Source organism: Atractosteus spatula, chromosome 17 (genome assembly GCF_055471065.1).
Source record: "Atractosteus spatula isolate fAtrSpa1 chromosome 17, fAtrSpa1.hap1, whole genome shotgun sequence".
Lineage (NCBI taxonomy): Eukaryota > Metazoa > Chordata > Actinopteri > Semionotiformes > Lepisosteidae > Atractosteus > Atractosteus spatula.
Window position 1 is genome coordinate 18,421,313 of NC_142722.1, and position 14,540 is coordinate 18,435,852.

Here is a 14,540-nt window from a genome sequence, read left to right on the forward strand (position 1 = left end):
ATCGGTGTACTTCTTCAAAATCAACAGTGAAACATAAACCAGAATACACGTGGAAACCGAGAGAGAGCTTTTAAAACTAAAAACAGGATGCAGTTTTTTTACAGTTTTTTTGCAGTTTTTAGAGGGTTGTTGAAACCGATATCCTGGCGTCTTTCAAGTAACATCTAAATAACTTTGTCAGAAAAGAAATGACTACAGATTGTTAATAACTCTCAAAAGAGAGATCACTGGTTTGATTGATCACTCGCAGATAAGGAAAATGCAGCACTACTTTGAAATCTTGGTGTGCTCACGTTTTGGTTGTGACCTCAACATGCACAACATCTGATCACCGTCAAGAATGTTTTGTACAAAGTAGTCCTTCAAAAGGCTTTGATGGCACCAAGGTGATAAGGTGGCACATTTTCTTCCAGACCGGTTACTTGGGTGTTGGTGTGCCCTTCTTTGAGGCAGAGGCCTCTTGCATCAACAAGCTGGCTTTGAGTTACAAATTCTGAATTGTCAAGGTTATAATTTTGGTCTGTGGCCTAAGTATAACTTAATTCTGGTAAAGACCTCAAAGTGCACGGTGGAATTAAACAAAAAAAAACCTCTGAAATTCAAAAATAATGTTTTACTCACAGTGAGAACATTTTAAAAATTTCCTTATTGCTTTATGAGAAGAGGGTTTAAATTGAAACTAAGGTAGAAAGGCAGCCCTGTGAAATCACAGAAGTTCCTGTTTTCTGGTCTGCTGTGGCAGATTTGGAGGTTTTCTTCTTCCAGGTAGTTTTACAGATTACAGCCTGGATAAGGGAACCTGCTTTTTAAAGTTGTCTGGCTGGTCTCAGTATACTCCAAGATGAGATCATGTCCGTAAACTGTTTCAGTATTAAAACTCTGTTTACATCCATTTTACATTTGGTTGAGCCTTCTTGCTGGTACTAGAGTAAATTCTAATTTATCAAATTTTTCATTTGCGATTTTTTTTTTACCCTTTGTTCTCCTGGAGTATGCATTTTGGTGTACTCGTACACTTCAAATTGTCAAAAAGATTGCTGGGTTAATTGATGGCAATCGAGTGTTTAATAAAATCTCATTGTTAAATCCCCCAGCCCTGTTCACACAGGAATCTCCCTTGAAATTCGCAATCAGCAGCGTCCACCTGCCACGCTAAGTTGAATTGCTTGCATCGTTGAAGGGGCGAGGGTGTTGAAATGTGGTTTGTCCTGCCAAGTGGCGGGTAGCACAGAGACGCTGTGGTATGACGATGTGACTGTAAGTCTCATTGATCTGCAGTAGGATGCACAATTCTTTTACACTTCTCCAGGCGTCTGTACAAGAGTCCAGGAATAATTCATGTTCCATTATTTTTATGTTTAGCGCATCTAACATCAGATAGTGTCGTATATATCAGGATGAACAGCAAAAAGAAGTGATGTGCATCCTCACGTCACACACCGGACCTTAGCCCCCGCACGCTGTCGGTGTTTTCTCTCCAGGACGAGCGGAAGTTTACGAAGACGGTGATGGAGAAGGTGCAGAGCAGCTACCTGCGCTCCCTGCAGGAGGTGGGCGAGCTCCTGAAGAAGAGAGCTGACTGCCTGAAGAGCCTGAAGATCTGACGGGAGGCGACCCCCCGGCCCCTGCCTGCGGAATCCACAACTTCCTGCCGACGCGCATGAAGGACTTAGAATCTCGAGTGAAGAAAGAAATCAGCGTTTTTAGAATAACTGCTCAGATAAATTATTGTACATAGACCACAGAGAGAGAGGAAAAAAAACTACAACTCCTTAACAGGAAATTCACCTTTTGTTTCCTTTTATATACATACTCATGAGCGTATAGAAACACTTCCTCTGCTATCTTATACCCAGCAACACCCGGGCTGGAAGTCAAATACAGCTAGAAGCTCTAATGTATAGTCCTATATGTAGCGTAACTCTTTAATAAAAGAGAGCAAAGAGCCTGTACGAATTGTGGTGTTTAATTTATTGAGATTCTTTATAGAGACGAGGGAAATCTGTGTTTTTACGGAGCTTGCAGGAATTTACGCTGGGCTGGCCACAGCAGTCATCCTGAAGTTTGCAATGTTTCCAGCACACGACAGAAAAATGGAGGCAGTCTTTCTTTTTGTTTGAAGTTGCATAGTTAAGTAGCAAGCAGCAGGGCATGTGAAATAATTAAGAGCACAAACTAAAACAAAACAGAGTTTAAACAGGCGGTTGTTTTTAACCAGGTGCTGCAACTCTAAGCGATCAGTTCTCCTAGGTAACTCCAGCCCTTCAAACTCCAAGCTTTTCCTATTTTGCTGCTTATGAAGACTTGCATTTCCCACTGACTAGAGCAGCGTCGCGGACACCTGCACAGCAATGTCACCTTTCTTATCTCAAACAGGTTTTAGCAACTAGAATTCTTCATTTTAACGTACAGTAAAAATTAGATGGAAAAAAACTGCAAGCCGTTAAGAAAGCTGTTAACATATTTTGTATGTATATTCACTGGCTTCAGCGAGATACCCTAATCGGAAGATTGAAGTATCGTCTTGCACAGATGTTCTGAGGGAAACTTTTGAGGGGGAAATACCATGTTTGTAATTGTGCATTTTTATTTATATCTCCACTTGTAAAGAAGAGCCTCCTGCATTTTATCATGAAAAGACAAAAGTAAACCTGTTATGACCTAATAGGTTACATTTATTAATGAACAAAACTTAATCTTACAGATGGCACAGTGTGATTGTTTTCTTGTTTCCATGTGTGATCGTCATTGTGGAGTTCTCTCAAAGAAAATGTGAATCTCTTCAGCTCTTGGTAGCTGTTTGCAAACTGAAGTCTGATTTCAGTGGATGTAACTTGTTCGAAACTTGAGGCTGTTTCCAGAGCCAGTGTTTGGGTAAAGCAGTTTTCAAAACATCCTCTGGTCTGATTCAAAGCTTAGGTGGTTTCCTGTGTGCCTGAATCCAGCAGAACCATTGTGAGAAAAGTCACTGTACGGTTCCATAAGCAAATCCCATTTCTCTTCAGAGTATACCAAATAGCCACTTTAAAATGTAGCTCTGCCAGCTGTTGGAATGCAATCATGCTGGTATAGAACAGATCTTTTTAAACCCACTTCTGGTAATGTGCTGGGAAATAGAACTAGCCAACTCTTCTACTGCTGTTCATAAGGACCTCTGCGACTTAAAAAGAACTTCTGGATGTTTTTTCCTTTTTATTGTGTCAGCCCTGCAGTCAGGAATTAAATTCTGCTTTGTTTTAACTTTACAGCTAAGCTAAAGTTTTCTTTTTAATTTGAGACGGGGGTTATTGGGTGAGGGGTTGTATTTAAATTTCTGCATTTATCCCTTCTTAATAACTGAATAAGAATGAAACACTCTCTGGAAATAGATTGCAATAGTCTAGGCAAGCTTTTATGGGCGCTCAGATTTAGAGCAGGTGCGTAATCCAATGGAAATTGTATTTAAAGAAAACAGAATGGTTGACAATCTTTGTAATTTTGTCATCTGGTCTGAATACATTTTGTTAGAAACACTGGAATGTTGAAAAGAGTTTTTTTTTAAATAAAACCCTTTGGAGAAAAAAAACATTTGTGTGACACGTTTTCAATGACATGAGTTATCATATAATTATGTTCATTTTCCATGGCCAGTGCAGTTATTTCTCCTAGAGACATGCTTTTCATCTGCGCAGAGTCATCCGTGCTTTCCCAAGATCCGAGTCCCCGAGTGAACTATGCTGGTTTCATTGTTTCTTCTCTGTCTTAACTGAGGCTGCTGGTTGACTCTGATTAGAATTAGGTTTGTGCTGGAAAGCTGGATTCTTGATTAAGGGGCGTCATGGTGGCGGAGCAGCTGGTACTGTTGCCTCCCAGCTCTTGGACCCTCCCCAGTGCTCATCTGTTACTGGTTAAATGTGTATTGTAAGCTTCTGTTAAGGTACAAAAATTGTTTAAGTTTTCACAACTGAGCTCAGCCCACGTAATGTACTGTATCGCCACACAGCACTGATTGCTCTTGTTCTTATGTCTCTGTTCTCTACCGGTATTTCGGATTACAAAACGAACAAATATTGGTTTTTCGTATTAATGCTATGCTTGTGCTTACTGCTGGTACATTTTTTGGAGGGGTGCTGGTCTCTACACTCCCCGCACTGACCCGAGAGTGAGCGCAGTTCATGATGACCACTGGCACGTACAGTATATATCGTAAGCCTGACCTACAGCCCAGAGCGACCGGTGAGAGACTGAGGAAAGCGTTAGTGTACACGGGGGTGAGAGGAAATTCACCTCTTTCAGGCAAAAACAAATAACTACTGATGTAACACTCTCCAGGATGTAAAGTACATTATGCTTTACTTAGCCAAAAGGCTATTGTTTCTCTTGTCTCCAAGAAAATATCAACCCCAAAAAGCCTGATGCTACATCATTAGCAGCAGCTTCAGTACTTTTTAATAGAAACGAACATCGAACGCACCTCTCGATCACCGTTGTTTCTTACACTCAGTGTGGCAGTAATGTATTCCTCAGTCTCTTCCAAAATAAATCACAGCCTACAGTAGACGCAAATACATAAATTGTGCTAACAACCAGATTAAAAAAAAACATTATGAATGTTTGTCACACTGTGTAAAACATTATGTAATGTTGAAGTATGAAGTTGAATGTAATTTTTGACATGAAAAAATTAGGAAGGTGTACAAGTAGCAGTACTAATAATATGTAGTGTATGCAAAAATGTATTAGCAGCGTTCATGCCTTAGTTCTTCAGTTGTAAACGAGTTCTGCTTTAGAAGGAAGTGGTACAGATCAGTTTCCAGCAAAGCAGAGTTTCTGGTCTCAGTTTTATAGTAGTATACATTTATTTTAACTAGTTTCGTAGTTAGTTCCTTTGGATAGATTTTTTCTGTATGTTGTTATTTTGAAGGGTTTTTCCAATGTGTGATATACAGTGGTGTGAAAAAGTGTTTGCCCCCTTCCTGATTTCTTTTTTTTTTTTGCATGTTTGTCACACTGAAATGTTTCAGATCATCAAACAAATTGAAATATTAGACAAAGATAACACAAGTAAACACAAAATGCAGTTTTTAAATGAAGGTTTTTATTATTAAGGGAAAAAAAAATCCAAACCTACATGGCCCTGTGTGAAAAAGTGATTGCCCCCTAAACCTAATAACTGGTTGGGCCACCCTTAGCAGCAACAACTGCAATCAAGCGTTTGCTATAACTGGCAATGAGTCTTTTACAGCGCTGTGGAGGAATTTTGGCCCACTCATCTTTGCAGAATTGTTGTAATTCAGCCACATTGGAGGGTTTTCGAGCCTTAACCGCTTTTTTAAGGTCATGCCACAACATCTCAATCGGATTCAGGTCAGGACTTTGACTAGGCCACTCCAAAGTCTCCATTTTGTTTTTCTTAAGCCATTCAGAGGTGGACTTGCTGGTGTGTTTTGGATCATTGTCCTGCTGCAGAACCCAAGTGCGCTTCAGCTTGAGGTCACGAACAGATGGCCGGACATTCTCCTTCAGGATTTTTTGGTAGACGGCAGAATTCATGGTTCCATTTACCACAGCAAGTCTTCCAGGTCCTGAAGCAGCAAAACAGCCCCAGACCATCACACTACCACCACCATATTTTACTGTTGGTATGATGTTCCTTTTCTGAAATGCTGTGTTACTTTTACGCCAGATGTAATGGGACGCACACCTTCCAAAAAGTTAAACTTTTGTCTCGTCAGTCCACAGAGTATTTTCCCAAAAGTCTTGGGGATCATCAAGATGTTTTCTGGCAAAGCTGAGACGAGCCTTTATGTTCTTTTTGCTCAGCAGAGGTTTTCGTCTTGGAACTCTGCCATGCAGGCCATTTTTGCCCAGTCTCTTTCTTATGGTGGAGTCATGAACACTGACCTTAACTGAGGCAAGTGAAGCCTGCAGTTCTTTGGATGTTGTTGTGGGGTTTTTTTGTGACCTCTTGGATGAGTCGTCGCTGCGCTCTTGGGGTAATTTTGGTCGGCCGGCCACTCCTGGGAAGGTTCACCACTGTTCCATGTTTTCGCCATTTGTGGATAATGGCTCTCACTGTGGTTCGCTGGAGTCCCAAAGCTTTAGAAATGGCTTTATAACCTTTTCCAGACTGATAAATCTCAATTACTCTGTTTCTCGTTTGTTCCTGAATTTGTTTGGATCACAGCATGATGTCTAGCTTTTGAGGATCTTTTGGTCTACTTCACTTTGTCCTATTTAAGTGATTTCTTGATTGAGAACAGGTGTGGCAGTAATCAGGCCTGGGTGTGGCTAGAGAAATTGAACTCAGCTTTCCAAAGATGCGATAAACCACAGTTGAGTTATGTTTTAACAGGGGGGGCAATCACTTTTTCACACAGGGCCATGTAGGTTTGGATTTTTTTTTTCCCTTAATAATAAAAACCTTCATTTAAAAACTGCATTTTGTGTTTACTTGTGTTATCTTTGTCTAATATTTCAATTTGTTTGATGATCTGAAACATTTCAGTGTGACAAACATGCAAAAAAATAAGAAATCAGGAAGGGGGCAAACACTTTTTCACACCACTGTACATGGTCAGTCTCTCGCCAAAACAAGTGTAGCTCTTTATTCTGTGTTTCATCTGCTCTAAAACTGGTAGAAATTAGTAGTTTTCAAACACTTTTATAAATGGTTTAAGGATATTTTCCTGATTTTACAGCCCAGTATTGCTATACTTTTGTTTCTGAGATATAACATCATGGAAATGGTTTACAAAAATGTCCTAAAGTTCTGGGCGGTCTGTGAGCCATTTAATGATTATTGGTGTTAATCATCTACATGTGTTGTCGCCTCCTTTCTTATGATTTAGGTTTTACTCCACTCATACTTTGACAACTTTGAACTTGTATCCTATTGTTTCTGCCCTTAACAGTGCTGATGATTTCAAGGTAAGCTTAGTTAGTTTAACTTAAAATTAGCAGCCTTTCCGTAACTGAAAAAAATGAAAAACATGAATTAAATTATTCGTTCAGATACAGTAGGACTCCAGCTAGACTTAAAACCGGTCTGACAATGGACTCAAGCAAAGGCCCAGGTTGGGAATGTGCAGTAAATACCAAAGTATCATATATGGTTGTGCATTTAAAATTGAGACAAGGAGGTACATCTTTACACAAAGTGTTGTGGGAGTATGGAACAAGTCATACTGTTGAAGCGGATACCCTAGTTTCTTTAAAAAAACAGCTGGGTGAGATTCTTGGGCCGAAGAACCTGCAATGGCCTCCTTAGATTTGTAACTCCTTAGGTTATGTCTGTTCTTATGTTTTTAAAGTATGAAACTGTTTATGAAAAACGTGAGTATAATAAGTCTTTGAGAAGCTTCTTACAGAGCGCAAGTGGAGACGTTTCAATAGCTTCTGCTTAGTTCACATCCCACAGAACTCAAGGATCTCAACTAATGTCTGAAAGGTGACGCTGAGTGTGACTCAGTGAAAGAACTGGGAACTTGAAGCAGGAACCAGCCATCCTGGTAATGAACCTTTTTGTCTATAATCACCAGACCATTTGTCATGTAATTTATATGTCACGGACAATTTATATTTTTTTATATGTACTCCATCCATCCATTTTCTAACCGCTTCTTCCAATTCACAATCACGGCGGAGCCAGAGCCTGTTCCAGCAAGAAATAAGCACAAGACAGGGCACACCCTGGACAGAACGCCAGTCCATCACGGGGCAGACAGAGATAAACATACTCGCAGTACGTCACTTGTCCCAGAACTACAGCTTATCTGCAAAGGTGAAGTCTTTCAGAGTCCTTTGGGAAAGTGATCCAATCATCGAACTACTTCATCCTGTAGTGGGCTGTGAGGAGCCAGAGCCTATCCAGGCAAACAACGGACAGAAGGCGGGATACACCCCGGGCAGGACGCCAGTCCACTGCAGGTCAGACACAGACACACACTCACGCCAGGGCCAGTTTTCCCTGAACCTGATTAACCTACCTGTTTGTCTTTGGACTGTGGGAGGAAGCCCACATGAACACAGGGAGAACATTTGTAATATTAGCATTTGTAAAAGTAACATCATTATTAACCCTATTGGATTGTGTTTAATTGTAAATGCACCTTTTGTTTTCCATGATGAACTTGTCTGATCACATTAAGCTAACTTGTTTCATGTGGACAATGTAGTGCAGAATACTTTAGTCCTGTAGGCAAGATAAACACAATCACCAAACCATGAATAAATGAAAATGCACAGACAGTGTTATCTAAATTAACATTTTCTGAAAATAAAAATGCTTTTATTTCAAATGATTGAGAAGTGCTGGAAGGAATTTCAGACTGGTGACAAAATTAGATCCAAATGCTATACACAAGTGCATTTTTATTTAAACAAACATCCAGTTAACACATTGTCTTTACAATAACAGCAAAAGACAAAAAGACACAGGCAAGAGTGTCTTAATGTCTTCAAAGTTGTGTCACTTTTATTTCTACTTCGCCATTTCTGGTAAAGTTCTGCTTTTATGTAGGTTCTCTGAAACTACACACTCAATCTAAATTGAGATGTTTCTGTTTGGCCCAAATAATAGCTAAAGCTAACCCATACTTACTAATATTCATAGGAAACTGAATTGTTCAATTGTTCAATTGTTCAATCAGCTAATCATGGCTGCGCCTCGTTACCAGGGAGAAATCTTACAACTACTGGCAGAGCCATGCTGACTGTACAGGGGGTCTGAGAGGACTACAGGAGGATGTCAGGTAAGCACATCGTTTGTGCTTTAAAACCTGATTCTGAAGATCTCATTCTCATCCTCATCCTCAATCACTGTTCTGTGTTTAAGGGACAATTGCCAAGGCACTATTTGCTCCAATTCCTCCCTTTCCAAATGAACAGTTTTTCCAAACCTTTTGATTCTGCTGAGTCAACGAAAAGTGCAAAGGAACCTGCAGTCCATTCAGCCTCCGGAGACACTCCTGATTGTTCAAATACCTCTTGCGACGCAGTACGTGATGCTACCAAGCGAAACACATGGGATGGTCAGTATAATGTTTGTTTTCCAGGGTTACATGGGCAGGATCGCCAGAAGTGTTCTGAGAAAGGTGGCTTTCGGAGGTAGATTGCTGTTTCTCCGGCTGGAGGAAGGTTAATGAATGACAGGGATGCCTAACATCTACTGTGCCTCTGTCCCATAATTCCACCGTGCCAGACTCTGGTCTCCCATGGCAACAACATTAAAAAAAAACTAAACACCCAAGGTTAATTCTAAAAGTGACTTTAGAATTTAAATTAAGATACTAAAATCATTTGCTATTACTTTTAGAAAGATCATTATTATGAGAAAGAATTGCTAGAAAATTAAATAAGGCTGGTTTGGGGATGTCATTTTTCTACAATGATCATAGTTTTCCCTTGTTTTTAGGTGTTTTGTTTTTTCAACCACATTGCAAAGCAGTGAAAGCCTTTTTTTAAGGAAAAGGAGGATACTCGTTCAGGAAAGAAACAAAGGAAATGCCAAACCCAAAGGACTCTCATGGCTTACAAAGGAAATGAAAAATAAACTGCAATCTTCGGCTGGACTAAATAAAATCTAAACCCCACTCTCAGCTATGTCGGGAACCAGTCTTGACTTGGCCTTGTGTCGTGCTGGTTGTGATTATTCAGAACCCCAGAGCATCTAGCTGACCAGGCATTGAAAGCACAGAATATAGCTGTGACTTCTGGTTGGCCACTCATATCTTCAGCCCTGTATCTAAGGGCAGGGCAACACTGAAGTTTAAAACTCACATGCTATTTTCTGACCCAGATATTGGTATTGTTGTCCTGTTCTCCAAACTACACCCTCTTTCATGCAGAAGGTACAGAAACTTTCACTTTGTGGAACTTGCACGTAGCAGGGTACTTTCCTATACTTGGACAAGAGCCAAGAGGCTGATTACATTACTACGCTGCTGCTATTTTTTCTACTGTTGATATCATTTTATAACTTAATGGACATCCCTTCCTCCTTCCCTTTTCTAACCGCCTCATCCAATACAGAGATAGGGATAGAGCCTGTCCCTGTAAGCCGTGGGCAACTATATTGAATAAAGCAATTAGAATGGATGGATGTTTTTTGGGGGGGAGTGTTGTCACTGGAGTCCTGTCTTTACTGAATCATTTGTCCTAGCCAATTAGAACTTCAAAAAATATTTCTTTTTGCACGTAATGTGACTGTACATTGTCCTGCTAGCAGTACAGATGACTCAACAAGACTAGTATCAATACATTGGTACTATAGGTACCTGTGAACCACAGTGTCTCTATAAACAGTGCAAGAAAGCATTAAATATTTTTAGTAAATACCAAAAAAAATGAGAAACAGATAGTATTTTTCTGTTTTGGCTTACACTAGAGAAAGGCCATTACCATTTATCTGTCAAGGAGAGGCAAGAGTCTGAGCTGTGCAAGGCTTTCCCTGCAGGCGGTGTAGCTCTAGTGGAAGGGTGTGGCCTACCGTGTCAAGAGATGTGCTGACACTTCTTTATCTACGACTTCTGACAACCCTAAAGGCTCTCTTTAGAGAACTGTTGTTCATTTGTTTTGGCATTAAGCACCTTTGCAGTTAAGTATATATGTGCTCTGATGTGTCTGCTTCACATGCGTGTTACATTTGCTCTTCTCCTTTTCTCACTGCAGGGCTCTCGGAGTGGTTTCATTAAAGAACACCAGACATTTCTGACCACTGTGAAACGTTCGCTGCTGACACGCAGCTTTTGGGCCAATGGTCAGATAAGCTGCTCCAGGCTGAAGGAGTGCTGTTTTTTGTTAACGGTTTCTGAAGGCTAAATTTCATGAATGCAATCATGTAATTGGGTGCAATAAGTCAAAGGTCTGCTTTATATTTGTATCTTTTTGGCTATTTGGAATGTTGTTTGCTACTCCCCAATTGTCTCATGTCTTATCTATTGAATAGGGTGACACTGTAATTGGGACAGAAGGCTTCAAGACTTCAAGTCTTTTCCTAATCCATTGTAGTCTTAGTGGGTGAACATACATGTCCACAGTGGTATAGCAGGTGACCCCTGTAGGTGTGGAGACTCATTATTAATAAATATTATTTTCATGAAGCTGAAAACTCAGCATGTGATTTGGGCTTAGATGAGTCCCTGGCAAACTGCTAAGGAGACATGACTCATCAAGGGGTTGGCCCAGTTATCTGAAAATTTGCGCCTGTAGCCATTAGGCACTGTAACAGCAGGCTGCTCCCTGCCGTGTCTTTCGAGCTCTTGTTTGGCGGATAAAGCTTTTAGACTTTCCCATCTGCCAAACATTCACATTTGTTTTGAATTATGAGTGGGAGGGGAAACAGATTTAATTCAGACCAGTTTAGTTCCTTGGATTGTGAGCTCAGAAATGTTGGGGAATAGCAGACCCTGAAGCAGAGTTTCCTTCAGCAGTTTAACTCTGGAGTCTCTTGCAAGACACCTGTCCACACCTGACAGGATTTTCTCCATCTGGGTTGGTGTCCATCTGCTGCAAAACATCTGTGTTGACAAAGATGCCTTTTGTGTGCTTTGACAATCCATGTTGCCGCTCAGAAAAGAGGTCTTCTTTGGAATTGTTACAAACATGACAGCTTATAAGCAACCAGTCACTGGCCAGAGACGCCCATCACACCCCCTGACCAGGACACTAGCTGGACATGCAATTCAATCCCACATTCTACTGTACCTCCTTCTTCAAAACCTCAGCCAAGACCAGTCATCCATTCTCTACTGGAATGTCTTCTCTGAACATCTCAGAAACAAACACTGCCATTTCCTCACATTGTCCCTGCTAAGTAGCATTTGCTGCTGATAACGTCTGCCCGTGAGCCCCAATGCATTCGTGAGGATGAAAATGATCTGGTACCTGTTTGAATGGTATTTGTTATCATGGTAGGGAAATTCTTTAGGTCAGGTAGCATTGGATTTGTTTCAAAGTAATTGGTCATTAGATCTGTTTCTGAAAAAAATTATCTACCGTCTTTTTCTGCAGCTGTGCTGTGTGTAATTATCCTCTCCCTGCCAAGCACACTAATTCACCTGACAAGCCTGTCATGACCACAGCCTCTTCACCTGTGCTGCTTGATATGATTTGTCACTTGAATTATAACAGAGCTCTCAGCCGAGCCAACGAAAACTTGCTTTACCAGTGAGCTGCACTGAGTTTATTTTCTGAACTGAGGTTCATTCCCTCATTCTCACCTTTTCTAAAATAATATTAGGCCTCAGTATCACAACCAGATGTGGATGATTTGTAGTGAATCTCTGCCACTGCTTCTAAGATTAAGTATCCCAGCACAAATATGCTTCTGAAATGAGGTAAATTAGGTATTATATACTTCCCATTTGTGTATGCTTGTTTTAAATGTTACCAAACAGAGATGCTACAGTATATGTTATGTTTGCTGTTTAAAAGATACAGTAAGGGCTGGGAGCAACAAAACTCTCTGTCCTCTTGTCCTTAGGTGCTTTTAGATGTCTGGTAGGTGTTATAAAAGGATTCCTCGAGGGCAGATGTAAGGAGTTAGTTCGGCACAACACACCAGTGGTCCACAGGATTACGCACCCCAGTACAGTGCAGTACCTCCGGCCCTGCATGGTTTGATCCACCATCATACTGATGGTCAGCCTTTCTGAAGCAGGACTGTGTTGCAAACTGCCCCCTGATGGGGAAGGGAACTATACTGGTTCCGGCTATCCTGTGGCGTGTACCAGTCTTTACAGGCCAGTCATTCATCTCTTTCCAGAAAGGTTTAACTGCTTTAAGCCAAACAATTAGAAGTATTATTTTTTGGTGCAGCACAGCATAAAAGCAGATCAGCATTTGCTGATGGAGACTGGATTTCAACTGTTAATTTAGGCTCATCGGAGCACGCAGCCTACACGGGACCGTTCCCGTTTTGTCATAAAGCTGCCCTGAGTTTTAACCTTCTGGATAATTGAAAATGAGTGATGCTCACAATGACCTCTCTTCGGGAATCTCATTGTCCACTCCACGTCTGTTTTTTAGGAAAGATATTTTAGCAGCTGTATAAGGAGATCAGAGCAAAAAATAAAGGCGGATGCTTGGTGGAGATCCCGTGTTAACTCTACAGTCTACCCACGGCATAAACTGGAACCCTCCCGGAGATTAAATATGAGAGCGCATATTTATAACCCTCAATCGGCATTGAAGCTGAGTCGAAGATCATTCTGTTAATGGGCATTACAACGGGTTTAACTGCTCCTGCTGTGTGAGGAAGTTTGGAAACACTAGTATTGTACTGAAGAAACGAAACGTGTGAAGTGCTGGTACTCATTCCTGTTTTCCAGACCATTCTGCACTGATCCCCGATATGTAAACTTTCTGCTGTTGATATGTTGCCTTTCCTGTCTCTTGTCAAGAATGTTTGACCCACAATTCAGCTTCTGTTATGGTGAACAGATAACTGGACTAGTGAATTCCTAAATGTTCCAAATGCATATTTAAAAAATACCGCGCTACTTAGTATTCATTAGATCAGTATCACAAAGTGTAAGCATTCGTTTCTTCCAGTTCAGTGTGGGATTTTCAATTCAAAGTATCCTAAAGATCCTGAGAACAGACATTTGGTGCTCTCCTGAAAATTCAGGTTAAGTACTACAGTATCACATGGAAATATTAAACGGTATGAATATTCAACGCTCCTCTGTGCCTGTGGTTACTCAGAAGCGCGACAAATGCGGTCGGGTCTTGTGCGGAAGAAGTCATTTTAAAATCATTAACGCGCTGGTGTTCGAAAATCCATTGAAGTTTCAGGGTGCTGAATATTTTGCCTCGATTTAAAAAAAAATATTTGGAATATTTCAACAGAAGACGTGAGGGCGAGATAGACCATTTTATTGCCTTTTTATATATCTCTGTAGCTTTATATAAAGTTAAAGAAAAACGATCTGCGTGCAGCGCCAGCATGCGGGGCTGCAGAGGGTACTTCCACGCTGGGAAATGGAAAGCAAAGAACAGCAAAGCTGTCTGCCAACTTAATTGTCATGATTCCACTGTTAAAGCCCATCTTGTAATCTGTAGTAGTTCAGGTGGGGAGCTGCGTCAGCATGCGTAGGCTGCAAAGGAAGAAGTAAACGGTTTATTTCCTGCTGAAAAAAGAAGAAAGAAAACACACAGCGTTTCACCCGTGGAGCCTTCTTCAGGTGTGTCCACCACCCGAAGAAGGTGTCACACACCTGAAGAACGCTCCGCGGCCGAAACGTTGTATGTTTTCTTTCTTCTTTTTTCAGCAGGGAATATATCTATTACTTGTATCCTGTAAACTAGACGGACAGATTATTAGTCCCTGCCTTGCGCCCTCGTTGCTGCGAGATAAACTCCGATTCCCCCGCGACCCCTTAATTGGAAACGGGGGTTAGAAAATGGATGGGTATTGTATAAGTTGCTCAGACATGCACAGTCTGTTTTTTTAAGAGTCTGCTAGGGAATTGCAAACGTATACATTTGTTTTTTTTCCACCTCCTGTAGAGAAAGTTCTGGCGGTTTTTTTTCTCCCCAACGTGTCTTAAAATAAAGTA

General features: G+C 40.9%; 1 protein-coding gene across 1 annotated transcript in view; it reads left to right on the forward strand.

The window, feature by feature from the left end:
• The window catches only part of naa25 (N-alpha-acetyltransferase 25, NatB auxiliary subunit), a 35,126-nt gene extending 31,561 nt beyond the window's left edge, over positions 1 to 3,565 (forward strand). Inside the window, exon 24 of the mRNA XM_088936019.1 lies at positions 1,482 to 3,565. Coding sequence (XP_088792145.1) covers positions 1,482 to 1,604 — 123 coding nt within the window. The 3' untranslated portion in view covers positions 1,605 to 3,565. The remainder of the gene's footprint in view (positions 1 to 1,481) is intronic.
• Positions 3,566 to 14,540: the final 10,975 nt, after the last annotated feature.